At 44.3% G+C, this 19,378-nt stretch overlaps 1 protein-coding gene across 1 annotated transcript in view; it reads left to right on the forward strand.

Moving 5' to 3' along the window:
* Positions 1-2,514: 2,514 nt before the first annotated feature.
* ANO6 (anoctamin 6) overlaps positions 2,515-19,378 on the forward strand; it is a 116,685-nt gene continuing 99,821 nt past the window's right edge. Inside the window, exon 1 of the mRNA XM_063446946.1 lies at positions 2,515-2,924. Coding sequence (XP_063303016.1) covers positions 2,858-2,924 — 67 coding nt within the window. The 5' untranslated portion in view covers positions 2,515-2,857. The remainder of the gene's footprint in view (positions 2,925-19,378) is intronic.

Here is a 19,378-nt window from a genome sequence, read left to right on the forward strand (position 1 = left end):
CCCTGACTGAACCATTATTCGAACCTCTAGAAGGAGCTTCCATGGTGGTAGCACAGAAAGTGCTGGTGGCTGGTACCCCAGCAAGGAAAATGGGTGAAAATGGCTTGATCCTGTGAACCCCCTTTCACTACTCTTTCAACAGATATGGTCGTCTTGCATTTGGCACCTGAAGATCCTGCCTATGGTGACTGCTTATCTAAGTCATTCTCTACCTGTACTGAAGGGTACCGATTGAGCGTTGATATCCCTGGTGCTTTGCTTCATGTAAGCAACAATTGAACTCAAGCCTCCGCTGAGGGTGTTGAAACCAATATGTGATGTACCACTGGTCTCACAGACTCTGACTGAACTTCTAGCAGGAGCTTCCATGATGTTAGCCCAGACGTTGCTGTTGCTGGTGACTGGTACCTCAGCAAGGTGAATGTGTGCACTTAGCTGCACTTTGCTTCATATAGGCATTGAATAAAATCATGCCTCCACTGAGTGTGGTGAAGCCAATATGTGACGTACCACTGGTCTCACGGGCCCTGACTGAACCATTATTTGAACCTCTAGAAGGTGCTTCCATGGTGGTAGCACAGAAAGTGCTGGTGGCTAGTACCCCAGCAAGGAAAATGGGTGAACTCCAGGCTTGATCCTGTGTACCCCCATTCACTGAATTTCAACAGGATATGGTTGTCTTGCATGTAGCACCAGAGATCCTGCCTAAAGTGAGAGCCTTTCAATGCCATTCTCTACCTGTACCAAAGGATTTGGGGCATTCTCCACTAGTACTGTTACAGCATCTCGTGGGCTTCCATGGCAATGGTCGCTGCTGAAACTTTGTAAAGTTGGCATTTGGACCTCTTTGAACTAGTTTGTCCTGCATTACATATTGGACATTGAAGCAATTAATGAGGCACAATTTGGACGTCACGTCCGTTCTCTACCTGTGCTGGAGGGTATCAGGGCACTCTCCTCTCATGCTGTTGCCATGGCAATGGTTTCTGCTGACACTTTTTGTAAGCTAGCATTTCAACCTCTATAGACACGTTTGTCTGGCATTTCATACTGTTAGTTAAAACAGTCTATGATGCACAATTTGGTAGTCAAGTACTTAACTCAGTTCATTCTTCTATCTATGTTGAATTATTCTGATTATTTGATTGGCTATTCTGTCCCTCCCTTTGTAAGCTTGGGTATTCCCCATGTGTATATGCTGCCATGATTAGCCAGGAAAGTGGAAAATGTATTCATACTTACCGTAATTTTCTTTTCCTGGCTATTATTCATGGCAGCATATACTTCCCACCCATTAATGTCTCTATTTATGTACTGTAGAGCTTGTAAACTGACTGAGGACCTTAGGGATGGAGCCTCCTTTTAAAACCTTGGTGCTTTTCCTGTCCTATCGGCTGTAGGGGTGGAGCTAACCCATGTGTATATGCTGCCATGAATAATAGCCAGGAAAAGAAAATTACGGTAAGTATGAATAAATTTTCCACTTTAGTGAATACGTCTGCTTGCTGTACAATATTTTTCTCAATATTTTTCTCACTGCTGACCAATCTCCAGGTACACTTAGAGCTATCTCTGGCTCCTGTTTCATAGCAAAGATCCACAACAATCTGCTTTTTGTTTTACAAAAACAAACACACAAAACACAAAAAAAAACATCTAAACTGACAACCAATCAGTTACTTTTTTTATGCATATTTATTTATTGAAATATTAATTTTTAGACCTAGACAAAATGTCATTGCATATTATATCAATATACAAAATACTTAGAGACATATAAAGGACATGACATTTGTTCATATCAAGTGACAAGCTAAAACGTATAGATCTGCGAAGGAGGAGGATTACAAATGGGGGCATATCTAGATGAGAATAGATTTGAAAGAGAAAAGTTCTATTTAGGTTAACCACCTGGTTATATAAAGTTAACTGCAGACATTTTCAAATCAGCTAAATTTGCCCAAATTTTTCAATTTGGATTTTATATCTCTACAATTTGGTTTCTTAGTGATTATGAATCAAACAAGCTTGCACTGTCTGTTTTAAGTTGTGGCTCCATAGCAGACATGCTCAGAATTCCATTCGCCTTTACACACAGCCTAACCGAGACCACAAGGCTTGCAATCTATTTTCTGGGGAGGATCCCATATGGCACATGGTTAGAATGTATTAGCATTTACACACAGCCTTGACCAGTCAATAAAGGGCTTACAATCTATATTCTGGGGAGGATCCCAAATGAGACATGACTAGAATGTATTATCCTTTACACACAGCCTTGTCCAGACCCTACAGAGCTTGCAATCTATTTTTCCTCCAAGGATCCCAAAAAGCATGGATTAGCATGCACGTAGATTTATTTAGATGTATTTCAACTCCACATGTTCTCCAGTGGGTGGAGGGACCTGCTGTCTCTCTAAAGAGAGGTAGGGAGAAATAAGGGGTGAGTGAGCGAGAAGGAGGGAGCACATAGTTGTGTTAGTGTCTGAGCCCCACCCCCCCCCCCCCCCGGCTGCTGCTTTTCACTCCCATCAGTCCGGGTGTGAGTACAGAGTGGAGAAGCTCGGCTGCAGCTCAGGAACAAAGACACTTGGGGCAGGAGGAGCATCGAACGTTCAGCAATAAATGTATCAGTTGTGGAATTCTTGCAATTCCCCTGAATAGCTGGAGCAGGGACTGTCTGAAAGTTCACAGACTGGAGGAGGCAACACCCTGCAAGTTGCCATCACCCATCACAAGACAGGAGGAGGACTCTAGGGTCCTAAATCAGCCTTTTTACCACACTGCTCCCCCAGGCTCAACACTAGATACAGTGACAGACAGCTCTTTACCTAAAGAAGTTGGGCACCCCAGCACCATGGCGTTTGTGAGTGATGAGACCTCCCTGGAGATGGATGAGATCTCAGAAGATGGGGAGGTGATCGGTAAGTGTCTCGGTAGTGAGTTGCCATGTCTGATAGTCCAGTGATAGTTACATGTATCAACTTGTAAATAAACAGATCTGTAGCTTTAAGGAGATGAGCTGGTATTGGATTTCTCCAAATCTGTGTGCCCTGATACCCACCTCCTGGCTGGTGTGTGAGGGATCATGGTGGAGATAACGTGACATTAAAATAAAGTGAAGCCTGTTGCTTCAAGGAAAGAATCTGTGTTCCATTAAGGGTGGCTGTGTGCCATGCCTGCTAATTGTAGCATGGTGCACGCCCTTTAACATACTTTGCCAACATGTATCTGTTAGTGGGCTTCAATGACCATCATCACTCAGGAGAGGCTGTCACTATTTCCTATAGCAGGGATAGGCAACATTCGGCACTCCAAATGTTGTGGACTACATCCCCCATAATGCTCTTACACCCATAATGCTGGAGAAGCATCATGGGAGGTGTAGTCCAAAACATCTGCAGTGCCGAACGTTGCCTTTGCCTGTCCTATAGGGTGTCTTGCTGACATACATGGGGTTTACTGATTGAACTGAGAATTGTGCACAATAATTTGGATGTTTAAGCTGAAATAACTAGAAAACACAAATCTCAGCTATTTTTATTTCTCCTTGTTTTTTGTATTTTTTGTTTTTTCTTTCCCTAATTTACAATGTGTTCTCCTGGGTTGGATCATGACACAAGTCTGCAGAGGTTTTATTTGATTTAAAGATCAGCAGTGACCACACAATATAAATTCCAGGGTTATTTGCAGATGGCTTTATTAACTAAACAGCAGATTCTTGCAAACTGGACACTGGACCGAAAATGTAGGCTGCAGCCGCTCATCTCGAACAATTTTCTAACTGCACCCTAGTCAAAGTTTGGGTATCTTAGCCTAAATGTTACTATTTAATTTTCTGTTCACTACAATTCGGTATTGCGAAACTGGGGCCAGTGGATATAGATCTGTGACTATAACTCATTTGGAGAATTATTACAGATTTAGTATCTTAGTCTCAATTTTGCAATTCGCAGTTCAATACAGTATTGGTTGGAATTTAGTGACTAATCCTGGTAAACCGTGAATTGCGGGAAATTCATCAGGGAAAGGCAATTTGTCAGGTGAAATTGGGCAAAAATGGAAAATACTCACAATGTTTCCAGTTGAAGTAGTTTGGCCTTAAATTTGCAATTTGGTGAATGTCCCTGTTTTCATACTGTCCCTTTAATTACAAGCGCTACAGTGATGCAGTACACTGTACATTTTTCACAAGAAAACCAAGGTAATGGTAAAATATTGCAGTGCTCATAGAAATTATGAAAAGGTCATTAATTACACGTATTTGGTATCCGTTATTTGAACTGCATAGAGCGGTTTAAACAGTCCCCTCTTGCGCAATTGAAAGGGACATTAAACCCTATAACATTATACTTCTACTGCAGGAGCCAATGTTGTCAAGATCTGATCAAATAACATGCAGGAGGACGCTGATGGATCCCTGCCTTTTGCCACACTTATCCAAAAACCAGGGCCCATACTAACAGGTTTATTTACTAAACTAAGAATTTCTTATTATTGCAATTTATATAGCGCCAACAGATTCCGTAGCGCTATATATACCTATAAATAGGATGATTACAAGAAAACTTACAGGAACGATAGGTTGAAGAGGACCCTGATTAAACAAATAAATCAAATTCAGTGCAACTCACTAAAGTGAGAACTGCAGAAAATTAAAAGTAAATTTCAAATTGAAAGTCAAAATGGCCGAAATGGAAACATTCTATCAGCTTTGCATTCAGTTACACTATTATGTCCTTGAATCTGAAATTCACTTTGAATTCTCAATTCAGTAAACAACCGTGAAAGGCTCTACTTTTTACAAAAATACTAATGCAATGGTTTTTTTTTGTTTTTGTTTTTTCTTCAAACTTAAAAACGTGACATTGCTTCTGTGAGGTGCTACACCTTTACTGCAATGTGTATGACAGGCTTCCCGCTTAGTAATGGAAGTAAAATTCCTCGCCTGTGACAGCAAAGTTAATAAATGATGTGAATTTGCGCTTCGGAATATGGGAGAATGTAAAAGTTAAAATCTGTTTCTAGTCATGGTCATTTATTGATACTGTTATTAACAATATGGCTAACACAGTGTCCAGATACAATGATGCTATTTCATACTTCCCAACATTTTCAATGGACAGAGAGGGGCTCTGAGTGGTTCTGTTCCGGGAGATTGTCAGTGACTTACTAATAACAATGTATGCAACTAAACTTTAACCCCTTAAGGACTAAACTTCTGGAATAAAATGGAATCATGACGTGTCAGACATGTCATGTGTCCTTAAGGGGTTAAAAATGATTTTTAACAAAAACACTAAATTTAATTTGCACAGAATTATTTCTAAACACATTTATTTTTGTTTAAAGACTCATTACTGTGGATATTATTGCTGTGAAACCCTGGTGTAAATTCAGACGCCAAGAATGATGAGCTCTTACGAAAGAGAGACATTATAATACAAAATAGGGAATTTGGGCCCAAAATAGAGACTGCCCCCTCTAAATAGGGGCACATGGGAGGTATGCTATGTCATTTTTGAACCAAAAGGCATGAAAAATCTGTGAAGTAGGACATTTTAAAAGTAAAATTTCCTGTAATTAAAGAAGCTGCGTTTCTTTTTTTTTTTTTTTTTTTTTTTAAATATTAAACCTGTTTTACTTCTCTCAAAATTCGCCACATTCTTTCAGATCAATGGACACTTAGGTGCAGCTACTCAGATATTTTAAGCGTACAACACACAGGATATCCTGAAACAATTGACTGTTATTTAGTACAGTGTGACACTTATGGTGTGTAAATTGTGCTGCACTGGAGCGCCTATTCCCCCAACACAACTCAAATAGGGAGTTGATTATTGATATTTTATCTCACTGTTGGCCATTTGTTTCATTGGAACTTTATAGACATTAAATTAATGCTGTGATAAAGTCATTTGGATTTCCAAACAAAACCATATAGCGTGTCAGACCCCAGCTGCATACCTGGTTCTCCCTCGCCATATCTTTCTATGCGAAGCGCTGCAAGTTTGCAATGCCAGGGTCCCGAACCAAGCTTGGCTCCTCAAATTCTCCTCAACAGCTCCCTGTGTGGCGCTGTTTCGAACACGCAATGTTTATACAGAGGGCGCAGCACTCACACTGGTCAGAATGCCGAGCCCCACGGGTCGTGGTAAGTAAGTGTTGATCCTCCTCTCAGTCCGCCACCCTGGGCACATGTGCCAAATGTCGACATATTTAAAGCAAAAGGGGAGAGTGGTGTGACGTGGGTGGCGTATCACTCCTCCCTATAGATTTTACAATCACCCAAATCTATAGGGATATTTGTACTCTGAGCCACTAAGTGTTACACCAGTGTTCCCTGACCACTTTGTTGCCTGACCATTCTACTCGTTTACACAACCTGTAGTGCCTGGATGGACCTTCCTGCTATTCTGACCTCGCCTTTGCCCTGTCCCTATTGGTACCTCGTTTTGGTTTACCAAGTATTAACCGCATTCGGAACTCCTGCTACTTTATATCCCGACAAGCTACCGCATTTGGACTAGCGAGCTATGTCTGGTCACCTGCAATACACTACATTTCCCAAAATGCTGCACAAATGTGTTACTTTCATCAGTTCTGATTTGTGAACCCGTTCCCTCTAAGGCGGGCGGCTGGCTGTGTGTACTGTAGGCAGGTAGCCAGGGAGATGTGATATTCCTGCTCTGCTCCCTTGCGGGAGACTTGGTGAGGCTGGGACCGGAATATGACATCACTAAGCAGTGAATGAAGGAGCAGAGCAGCTCAGCTCCCTCACCACCTGCCTACAATATGCACAGCTGGCCGCCCACTAGACCACAGGGAAAGCCAATCCATTCCAGCTCTCCTAAAAGTAGGAAGGCTGGGTGGAATAAAACTTAATTGAAAGAATAGTTTGTGTGAGTGTGTGTCTGTCAGTGGGTGTTTGTTTAGGTGAGCAGCCCCCCTCTGATTACTTGGAAATTGTGTTTTTCCTCATGTTTTTTTTTTTTTTCAAACACTGTGCCAGTCTCTCTGAAAAGGCAGTGTTTACATTCAAAAGCATGTAGGGACAGGCTATAGACAACAGAACCACTACATTAACCTGTAGTGGTTCTGGTGACTATATTGTCCCTTTAAGATTTGTATTTTTGTTGTTGAAAATAAAACATTTGTAAGTTTAAAAAAAATAAAAATAAACCTGGCCCCTAACTTTTTTTTTAGCTGGCTCCTACATTCAACGCAAAGTTGCTAAGTCCTGGCTTTAATTATCTTACACATCATTTTGGTTAAAGAAAAAAAAAAAGGGAACTGGGAGGTCACTTTTCATTTATTTAATAACAGACAAGCAAGCTGTTACACCAAAGCGAAATGTTTTTTTACGACAAATAGTGTTCCGTCCGTGAAGAAATACTACTTTTTAAATTTAAACATGTTTTGTATTGTGCTTGTCCTAGTTTTGGCAGCGTGCAAAAGCTTACGGTCACAAGCGTAAAATATTGGCCCAGCTGAGACAGTGGGGAGAGTGTGGAAGTGAAAGGGTTAATGACACCAGAACCCTGGTTACCTGTTGCCAGTCCCAGCAACCACTAAATTAACCCCTACAATCCCTTCTACACTAACACCCTAGTACACACTTTACTCCTACCACCAAGACTTTAAATCGGGCGTCTTAGGTGACCCCACACATAGTAGAATTATAGTATCACAACCTTAGTTTATTGAGCAGACATAATATAATTAACCCTTTTGGTAACATGTTTATCTCAGTTTCCTCAGGAGAGTGAGCTCATACAGAACAAAGACACAAGCTGATTAAATAAACATTTAATCTGACAGGATTCACAGTGCTGGGTACAAAAATACAGAAACGCAGATAACAAGTTGCAAAAATAGGAGAAAACACAATAAATTCCTTACATCTATTTACCTCTTATATATAATTCTTGTGGGAGATTTCTGTGTTAAAGTTCTCCAAGTAGTTGTTAAAAAAAGAAGAAATCTCAGACTGGATAGTAAAACATCCTCAATATATATACCTTGAAACTAGTTGTTTCTCAGTGGGCAGACTCCTGGGTGGATCAGAGGGGTTTGGCCTGGCAATTTATTGTCCATATTCTCTTAAATTATGTTGTCCTTTGAAGAACCCAAAGTCAGAGCATACGCCCCAATACCTTTTACAATGCCCTATGTCCAGCTCTGGTGATGGTTATCTAAGTAGTTTTATGGCTTAGGCCTGGTGTAAGATCAAAGCCTACAAATAAGGTTATCGAAACATTTACAAAAATCCAACTCATTACATCTATCAAACCCCGACTCATTACATCTATCAAACCCTGACTCGTTACATGTATCAAACCCCGACTCGTTACATGTATCAAACCCCGACTCGTTACATGTATCAAACCCCGACTCGTTACATGTATCAAACCCCGACTCGTTACATGTATCAAACCCCGACTCATGGTTTGGCATGACACGTTTTCGCTTCCTGTAATATGCTAAAATGTGTGTCTTGCTGCTGAAGGACAGGATGTGAATCTGTGTGGGAGATGTGTGTCACTGCTACTTGTTGTAGTATTACTGATTTTAACAACTTCCACAATTATCAGTTTGAAACACTTTCTACATAGTTTAAATAGTTATGCTATTTAAAGGAACATTAAAGTGCTAGGTGGTTAGTTGTGAGATTCTTGTCTAGATTGACCATTACTAGAAGCGGTTTGTAACACTGCAATTATTATTATTTATATAGCGCCATCAGATTCCGTAGCTCTGTACAATGGGATGTAAGCAGAACCACAGCACTCAGACCACTTTATTGAGATGAAATGGTCTGGGTGCTTTTCCTGGTCTTTACAGTATTTTGTAAAGATTAATAGAATATTGCACACATCAGTTATCTTGGGGAACACTTCCAGCAGGGTGCTCCAAACAGGGTGGATCAATATTCGATACAGAGTATAGTAAGGAAAAAGTGGTCTGGGCACACCTGGAGGTTTCTTTTTATTTGGAGTGCATTAATAAAATGTTTAGGCTCCCTGAGCCTTTGTCAAGTCTAACGTCATAAGTGCAATGAACCCATATCCATATCAATAAGCAGTTAAAGGGACACTATAGTCACCCAGACCACTTCAGCTCAATAAAGTGGTCTGGGTGCCAGGTCCCTCAGGTTTTAACCCTTCAGATGTAAACATAGCAGTTTTAGAGAAACTGCTAAGTTTACATTGCAGGGTTAATCCAACCTCTAGTGGCCGTCTTCCTGATGGCCGCTAGAGGCGCTTCTGCAACGCTGGATGCAAAATTCGCATCCAGCGTGCAAAACGTCCATAGGAAAGCATTGAGGATTGCTTTCCTATGGACTGTTTGAATATTCGCACGGCACTTGCTGCGCATTCCGCTCCATTCGGGTGCTGACGGTGGGGGACAGTGGCGTACGTACCGCGGTCGCAGGGGTCGCAGCTGCGACCGGGCCCGGCACTCCAGGGGGCCCGGCCGCCCTGCGGCCCCCCCGCGACCGAGTAGCAGCTGCCACGCTTTGCGGCCCCGGCCCGTGCGGCAAACCGCCGGGGCCGCATGTCAAGGGGTCCATCGGGTGGCCCATGCTGTCAGGGCCACCCGATGGACATGGATTGTAAGGGGGCCCGGTCTGCGCTGGGCGCTTTAAGAACGCGACCGGGCCCCCTGTGATGACATCACACGCTGGGAGGAAGTGACCGCACGTCACTCCTCCCAGCATACTGACAGCCCACGCGGGAGGAAACTGAAAGGAGGAGGGAGAGGGAGTCAGAGTGGGAACTCTGACTCCCATCAGGCTGAGCCACCACTGGACCCACACATGGTAGGAAACATTTTGTGTATATGTGTCTGTATGTGTGTATGTCTGTGTCTGTATGTGTGTATGTCTGTGTCTGTATCTGTGTGTATGTATGTCTGTGTCTCTGTGTGTGTGTATCCATATGTGTGTCTGTGTCTGTGTCTGTGTGTGTGTGTATCTGTATGTATGTCTGTGTATGTATGATTGTGTGTGTGTGTCTATGTATGTGTCTGCGTGTGTCTCTGTATTTGTGTATGTGTGTGTGTGTGTGTGTGTGTGTGTGTATCTGTATGTATGTCTGTGTATGTATGATTGGGTGTGTGTGTCTGTTTCTGTATGTCTGTGTATGTGTGTGTCTATGTATGTGCCTGCGTGTGTGTCTGTATGTATGTATGTCTGTGTCTCTCTCTGTGTGTGTGTGTGTGTGTGTATCTGTATGTATGATTGTGTGTGTGTGTGTGTGTCTGTTTCTGTATGTCTGTGTATGCGTGTGTGTCTCTGTATGTATGTGTCTGCATGTGTGTATGTCTGTGTATGCGTGTCTGTGTCTCTGTGTGTATGTCTGTCTGTCTGTCTCTGTGTGTGTGTATCTGTATGTATGATTGTGTGTGTGTGTGTCTGTTTCTGTATGTCTGTGTATGTGTGTGTCTCTGTATGTATGTGTCTGTCGGGGGTATGTGTTTGTGTCTGTATGTATGTGTCGGGGGGGAGGGGCCCACAGTCAGGGGGGAGAGGTTCACGGTAGGGGGGGGCCCACAGATCAGTTTCGCACCGGGGCCCCATAGAGTTTGTGTACACAACTGGTGGGGGAGGAGAGGTCACCAGCGCCGGGCTGGATAAAGGTAAGCTGCTGAAGAGGTTTAAACCCCTTCAGCGCCAATGGAGGGGGGACCCTGAGGGTAGAGACACCCTTTGGGCACTATAGTGTCAGGAAAACGGGTTTGTTTTCCTGACACTATAGTGATCCTTTAAGCAGGCAATGTGGTAACAGGATTACATACATTTCATTATCCTTGGAGGAATACTGTGAGGTGATGTTTGTTTTTACACATTTTTTACACATTTTTGCTGATGACACTTCGTTACCTGTCACTGTGTTGCCTGCTATAATACACAATAGTTACTTCTGGTTGGATGTAGTTTTTGGTTTGTTTGTTTTCTTCTCTTACAGTGGGTATCCTGGAGTTTCATTTATTTTACTGATTATTTGTGAGGGGTTAAACATGGCAGCAGAGTGAGACACTCACTCAGACACACTCCCTGACAGACACTCACTCAGACACACTCCCTGACAGACACTCACTCAGACACACTCCCTGACAGACACTCACTCAGACACACTCCCTGACAGACACTCACTCAGACACACTCCCTGACAGACACTCACTCAGACACACTCCCTGACAGACGCGCACACACACACTCAGTTTTTTTTTTTTTTTTTTTTAAATTCAATCTCCCCAGCCTCCTTACCTTTGAGAGTGCTAGGGGGGATTCTCGCTTTCCCTGGCATCCTGTTGGGCGACCGGCCGGTCACTGCAGTCGGCGAGGGAGCACTGATCCTCCTGTTCAGATACCTCGGGTGCTGCGTAGTGATGCCGGGGCAGAAGTGACGCTCCGGCATCACTGCGGTGCGTGTGAGGGAGCTGAACAGGAGTATCAGTGCTCCCTCACCGCCCGCCTGAAAAGTGCCGCTGCTGCCAGTCTCGGGGGCCCTGAGGTGGCCAGCCTGCTTCTTGCACCCCCAGGTGGATTTGGGGGCGGCCAGCCATCATTTTTGAATCTGGACTGTCCTTCAAGGTGGGATCAGTCTGCTTAATGGCTCAAGGTGAGCTAAAATTATCGTAAGAATTTAGCAGGGACCCAACGTAGAGCAAGTAATTTGATTTCTTGTCCTTCCTACTATTTTCTTGCACTTTGTTTTGGTTTGCTTATTTAATCACATAGGTTTCTATGGGTGAAATTGAAAAAGACCTGTATAAACACATGATTACAAGTAGCACATAGACCTATCAAGAGAAAACTCTTTCCCGGTAACATATTGTATAAATAAATTATTTTTATTTTATGTAGCTGATCACATTGAACATTGCCCCTGGTTTCTTAGCCAGAGATGTTCTACAGCAGCACAGTAAAATATTTTGACAACTGGTCACATAATTTTTTTTAAAATCAACTTTAAGCAAAATGTAATACCGAATACTTATTCTCTCGAGATAACAAGTTGTAAAAATACACTTCCTCTGTGGGCTTCCGTGTTTCAACTTATTGTAATTTTTTTTACATTATCTATATACATGGCATCTTTAAAGTGGAGCAGATGGGTCTAGTTTACTGAAATCTAGTCTCAGCAACTTTTGGTCAACAATTAACGTTCCAGTATTCGCAGGCACTGACAGAGTAGGACACAGTTCAATGTATACACAACAGCACTATTGAGGAAAGTTCATATATGTGAAGGTTACGCTCCAGTACTAATTGGGGGAACTGAATGAGACAGTGAGATGCTTTATGTTCAGCCCATATAATACTGCATATTTTCCAAAAAATGCATTTATATGTAATAGTTAAGGCATTTCCTTGCATTGCTCCCGAAATTCTGTTGTATAACGAAGGGCTGCATTTAATTTATGTTTGTGAATAATCAGGTGAGTTACTAACAATCTGTAATAAAGCTGTATTCTGATCTCGGTTGAACAGAAGTTCCTCTTTGCCTATGTTCATTTTGTTCAAGTTTTTGAACAACTTGGGCTGAGGTCTCTCTTCCCCCAGGAGAAAGCTGAACAACACACTATGGCTCTGCAGATGGCTGCACAGAATTCAGTTCACTAAGCAGTGAACCAGGCTATGGCTAAACTGATAGCAGTTGCATTGTGGCTGCTTACATTTTACAGAGCAGTTCGGCTAAACTATGTGATGAGTGGGCCCATTGGCGTAGGAACCGGGGGGATGTGGGGGACGCATCCCCCCCAGCAAATAATGCGGGGGGGACAGGTTATGGGGAAATTCCCCCCCAGCTCCGCCGGCCCCCCTCATGCTGCAGCCGCCAGAGCGCTCTGTAGAGAGCCTCAATGCAGCTTTGCCCACGCTGGTGCGTCCATGAGGGCGCACCGCCCGGGCGCAGCATGAGGAGAGGGGCTGACAGGAGGGAAGGGCTCAGCGCTCCCTCCTGCCACTCCCTCACTGTAGCGTGGCCGAGCACTGTATGGTCCGCGAGTACAGGGAGCATCTGTCTCCTGTACCCGGACGGACTAAAAGGAAGTGCACACTGAGTGTGCACTTACTTTTAGTCCGGCCGGGTACAGGAAACAAAAGCTCCCTGTACCCGCGGACCATACAGGGCTCGGCCACGCTACAACAGAGGTGGGGGAGGAAGAGAGTAGGGAGGGAGGGGGATGGGAGAAAAAAAGAGTGACTGGGGAGGGAGGGGGGAGAAAAAGTGACTGGGGAGGGAGGGGGGAGAAAAAGTGACTGGGGAGGGAGGGGGGAGAAAAAGTGACTGGGGAGGGAGGGGGGAGAAAAAGTGACTGGGGAGGGAGGGGGGAGAAAAAGTGACTGGGGAGGGAGGGGGGAGAAAAAGAGTGGGGAGGGATGGGGGGAGAAAAAAAGAGTGGGGAGGGATGGGGGGAGAAAAAAAGAGTGACGAGGGAGGGGGGGAGAAAAGAGAGTGACGAGGGAGGGGGGGAGAAAAGAGAGTGACGAGGGAGGGGGGGGAGAAAAGAGAGTGACGAGGGAGGGAGAGAGATTGACATCCATCACACACACACACACACACACTCAATGCACCCCTTACAGACGCACACACTGCATCCCGTACATACACATATGCATTCCTTACACACCTATCAGGACATCCCCTACACACTCCACACCCTGTGAACAAACTCATTGGTGGAACATGAAGGTGGTCCCTGGGACCCAGACCTTGAGCTGTGTAAAGGGCCCCCAGAAAATGGAGCTGCTTCCCATTCTCACAGAGCATTGATTTTTGTGACCACAGTTACAGCCTCCAGAGAGCCTGTTCTACACCAGACCAGTGGAGCCAGACTGCAGCTAGAGCCCATCATCATCCTCATCTGGTTGTAAGTAGGCAATCTAGCATATTATTCGTGGCACTAATCTCTAATTTACCTCACATTAAAGAAACACTATAGTCCCCAGAACCACTGCAGCTTAATGTAGTGGTTCTGGTGTCTATAGCCTGTCCCTGCAGACCTTTTAATGTAAACACGGCGGCACTCCAGCACTGGCGTTAGTTAACATGGCAAAAAAATAATTGGAAAGGCTTAGGGGGGCTACTAATAAGGATAGGGGGAGAGGGGTAGGTAGAAAAATAATTCGAAGGGTTTAGGGGAGTACTAATATGAATGGAAGAGGTAGGGTGGGTTCTAATATGCATGGAAGGGGTTAGGGGGTACTAATATGCATGGAAGAGGTTAGGGGGGTACTGATATGCATGGAAGGGGTTAGGGGGTACTAATATGCATGGAAGGGGTTAGGGGGGTACTGATATGCATGGAAGGGGTAGGGGGTTAATATGCATGGAAGGGGTAGGTGGGGTTATTTTGTGCATGGAAGAGGTAGGGGTGGTTCTAATATTCATGGGAAGGGTAGGGGTGGTTCTAATCAGGAGGATCCCGGCGCTGTATCCGGGTAAATAAAACCCCTTCCCTGTAGTGACCCTTTAATGTTATTATTTAATCATTTATATAGCGACTGCAAATTCCGTAGCGCTGTACAATGGGATAAACAACTCCTAGTTCACGGAATAAGAATATAACCGGCGAGTAAAAATGCTATCCCCCCAGATATTTTTGGGTTCCTACGCCCATGAGTGGACCTGCTCTTGCGGATAAACCACAGGTCCAAAAAGCCTGCAGTTCAAACAGCACATTGTGGAAAAGTTTGCATTTGAGTAGTGTTTTTTTTTGTTTGGTTTTTTTTCTTCACTATTTTTTTTTATTTTTGAAAGCATTATCTTTTTAATGTATTACAAATTATGGGGTCACTTTTACTCTGTAGTACTCTCTATAGTGTACCTTTCAAACAACACTATCACGGCAGTGCACTGTAGTGGTTGTGGTGCCTCGAGTCCCCTGGCACAATCTCACGGTTACTAGTCGGACCATTTTCAAACTGTTTGAAACTTACCTGGATGCCCCAGGCACACATGTTCTGACCACACTTCACAGATTTTGCTAATGCAGACTCTCCTTTCTACTTTAGCAATATCCGTTTAAACCACAGGCAACCAGAGTACTCCTATAATGTTTGAAATTAGTGGATTCTTATGAATGTGACCATACCCACGGACTCTGAAGTAGTTATGGTGCTTAGAGTTACTGTGTTAAACTCTCCTACACACAACCTATGAATTTATGACTAACTTGGCAGGTCGTCCATTATGAAACCCAAAGAGTAACTGGTGCACTTTAATCTGACCCTGCCCTTAGTGCCAGGGCTGACATTTATTGGCCAACAAGTGCTGTTACTAAGATATTAATAGAGCATGGGGCTGTGAGGGCGGTCTTCTTTATGCTAACCTAAAAGCAATGTATTTAACTACTAGAAGGTATTGATTTCTCTTGTGGTTCTCATAGATTCTTGCACGTTTGTGGTTTGGAAAGAACATATTAGCTGTACTAAATAGGTGGAGTTCAGAAAGTGTATACGATACTGTATGTCCATTGCATCTGTCCTCTCTTGAATTGTTTAATCTCACAGAGACAGAAAATAAAGACCGTTTTTTTATAGGATCCTGACCCTTATTATTTATTATTATTATTTTTATTATTATTTTATTATTTATATAGCGCCATCAGATTCCGTAGCATTGTACAATGGGTGGACTAACAGACATGTATTTGTAACCAGACAACTGGACATGCATGAGAGTTGAAGGGCCCTGCTCAATGAGCCTACATTCTAGAGAGGAACAGGGTTTCCTAAGCTATTTCTGCGTGTTCTGGTGAAGGTGATGTAGTGTCTGAGATGCTTCAAACCAGACAAATTAAAGCTGTTTTTTTTTTGTTTGTTTTTTTTTGGGGGGGGGGGGGGGGCGGCAGAGAGAAGTTGAATATTAAAAATTGGGGGGAAATTAATATATGCATTATGTTCTTCTTGTAGGCAAGTTATTTACACCTATATTTATTGAACGGTGAACAATATAAAGGGGTATGACAAATTTGCTTGGAATCTTGGAGCCAGCTAAAAAAGTTAGGAGCTAGGTTTTTTAATGTAAAAAATACGGTTCTTAAAGGGACACTGTAGTCACCAGAACCACTACAGCTTAATGTAGTTGTTTTGCTGTCTATATAGTATGTCCCTGCAGACTTTTCAGACAAAGGAAGTGTTTACAATGCTGCCTAGTAACACCTCCAGTGAATGTCACTCAGATGACCTCTAGAGGTGCTTTCTGGGTCAGTTTTGCACAGTGTGCAGAACATTTCTTCAACATCACCACGCTCTGCATGGAGGCGCCTAATGCTGCCCATAGGGATGCATTGATTCAATTCATCTCTATGAGGAGTTGTTGATCAGCTCAGCATAGCTTTTTCCTCAATAGTCTCCTAATGGTTGCCTATAAAGGGAGATCTATCCCAGACGTGGAGCTGCGGCCAGCCACGGTAAGACCAGCACAGCATGGGGGGGAAAAAGGGGAGTAAAAACACCTTTCCCATGTGATTTGGAGGGGGGCAGGTCACCTAAACACTGTCAGACACTTGCTCACAGGCAGACAGTCACTGGCCCGCTCGCTCACTGACACTGATTTGTCACACACACACACACACACTCATTCACACACATAATTTCACGTACACTCTCAAATTATTATTTGGATTATTTTAATGTGTCCGTCCAGCCTCCTTACCTTTGGGAGAGCTGTAGTGGAACAACTTTCCCGTGGGTCCATTCGGGCTGCTCTGATCATCTCTCTGGTATGCTCCCTACAGCGACATTTAATGATGCGGGGGTTTGGAGTGATGTCATAACCTGCTCCCAGCATCACTGGGCATGTGAAGGAGCAGAGCAGGGAGATGAGCAGCTTCCTTGTGCACTCAAGTCAGCGGCCCGCCTGAGTCCTCCATGAGCCCACCACCCGCCTCAGACTTCTCTTAACCACTCCCGATCTCAGGCAGTCGGTCACCTCGAGAGATGAATGGGCTCACAAATCCCAGGCAATGGTGACCTGATGCCCGGGATGTGTCAAGCCCTGGGATAAGCAACCTTCAGCGATGCAGGTGTTGTGGACTACGTCTCCTATAATGCTCTCACAGCCATAATCCTGGCAAAGCATCAGGGGAGATGATGTAGTCCACAACGTCTGAGTGCCAAATGTTACCTATCCCTGTAACATCAGAGGTCCTAAAACCATTTATCTACAAGAGCCGAGCATACTAGGAGACAAGATCATAAATATACCCTAAACCTGGAGAAGTGCCACCCGTCTTAAAGAGTAGTGTATGTGCATACATGCAAACAAACCCCTGCATTCAAACTCCACAATTGTGTACAAACACAAACAATAAACCAATGTACAACTGCATTTAAAAGCCAACATTTCAAAAAAGGCATGCACGGGGGTTGGCGCTGCTGCCTGCACCCGGGCTGCACTGCAGAACTTCGACCAAAGTCACGTTTTATAGCCCATAATGGAGTCTTAGACTGGAGTCTGTTGGGGGTCGCAGGGGAGCTCTTTGTCACCCCTGCCTTGGGACTAATGTATTGGTGCAGGCCTATCGCTGTTGATTGCACTGTACAAATGCTGATTATGAACATGTTGTGACTTACAATGCAACCCAGGGTACTATTATTTACTGTTTACGATTTCTCCGCTGTGATTCTTATTGTATGAAAAATCCTAAATAAAGAATTACCAAAAAAAAGCAAAAATTTCATACAAACACAACCCTGCAAATGGAAACATTAGATACAAACACATCTCTGTATTAAAAAAACAAAACACTGAATTAAAACACTAAAATGTGTATATACAAGCACCTTTTCAATCAAACACCAACACTACAAACCAGTGGCGGATCCAGAGCCTGATCTCGGGAGGGGCACTTGTAGATTATTTAAAAAAAATAATCCTAGCACAATAACCACTACAGCTCAGTGTAGTAGTTATGGTGCCAGTAGTGCCAGGATCCCACCCCGGAGTAAGTAGTCATACCGTTTAAGAACAGTTTGACAACTTACCTGGGGTCTGCTGGGATATAGGGCATAGGAGAAGTGGTGTGTGTTAGGGGTGAAGTGTGTGTGAAAGGTGCAGTGTGTGTGTGAGCGGTGAAGTGAGTGTGAGTGCGTAAGGGTGGCAGTGTGTGTGTTAGGGGGCAGTGTGTGTATGGGGGCACTGTATGTTTGTGTGGGGCAGTGTGTGTATGGGGGGGCACTGTATGTCTGTGTGGGGCAGTGTGTGTATGGGGGGCACTGTGTGTATGGGGGGCACTGTGTGTATGGGGGGCACTGTGTGTATGGGGGGGTTGTGTGTGTGTGTTTGGGGCAATGTGTGTATGGGGGGGCAGCAGGGTGTGTAGGGCACTGTGTGTGTATAGGTGTGCAGTGTGTGCGGGGCAGTATGTGTATGGGGCAGTGTGTATGGGGACAGTGTTTGTGGGACAGTGTTGTTTGTGGGGCAGTGTGTGTATGGAGGCAGTGTTTGTGGGGGCAGTGTGTGTATGGGGTCAGTGTGTGTAGTGTTTGTATGTGGGGCAGTGTTTGTGGGTCAGTGTGTGTGTGGGTCAGTGTGTGTATGGGGACAGTGTGTGTATGGGGACAGTGTGTGTATGGGGACAGTGTGTGTATGGGGACAGTGTGTGTATGGGGACAGTGTGTATAGGGGACAGTGTGTATAGGGGACAGTGTGTATAGGGGACAGTGTGTATAGGGGGCAGTGTTTGTGTGTATGGGGGCAGTGTTTGTGTGTATGGGGGCAGTGTTTGTGTGTATGGGGGCAGTGTGTGTATGTATGGGGTCAGTGTGTATGTATGGGGTCAGTGTGTGTAGTGTGTGTATGGGGTCAGTGTGTGTAGTGTGTGTATGGGGTCAGTGTGTGTAGTGTGTATGGGGACAGTGTGTGTATGGGGACAGTGTGTGTATGGGGACAGTGTGTGTATGGGGACAGTGTGTGTATGGGGACAGTGTGTGTATGGGGTCAGTGTGTGTATGGTGTGTGTATGGGGTCAGTGTGTGTATGGTGTGTGTATGGGGTCAGTGTGTGTATGGTGTGTGTATGGGGTCAGTGTGTGTATGGTGTGTGTATGGGGTCAGTGTGTGTATGGTGTGTGTATGGGGTCAGTGTGTGTATGGGGTCAGTGTGTGTAGTGTGTGTATGGGGTCAGTGTGTGTATGGGGACAGTGTGTGTATGGGGACAGTGTGTGTAGTGTGTGTATGGGGTCAGTGTGTGTAGTGTGTGTATGGGGTCAGTGTGTGTAGTGTGTGTATGGGGTCAGTGTGTGTAGTGTGTGTATGGGGGCAGTGTATGTTGGGCAGTGTGTATGGGGGCAGTGTGTATGGGGGCAGTGTGTATGGGGGAGGGGAGGAGGGAAGGGAGGCTTTTTAATAAAAAAAAAAAA

This window comes from Pelobates fuscus, chromosome 3, assembly GCF_036172605.1.
Source record: "Pelobates fuscus isolate aPelFus1 chromosome 3, aPelFus1.pri, whole genome shotgun sequence".
Lineage (NCBI taxonomy): Eukaryota > Metazoa > Chordata > Amphibia > Anura > Pelobatidae > Pelobates > Pelobates fuscus.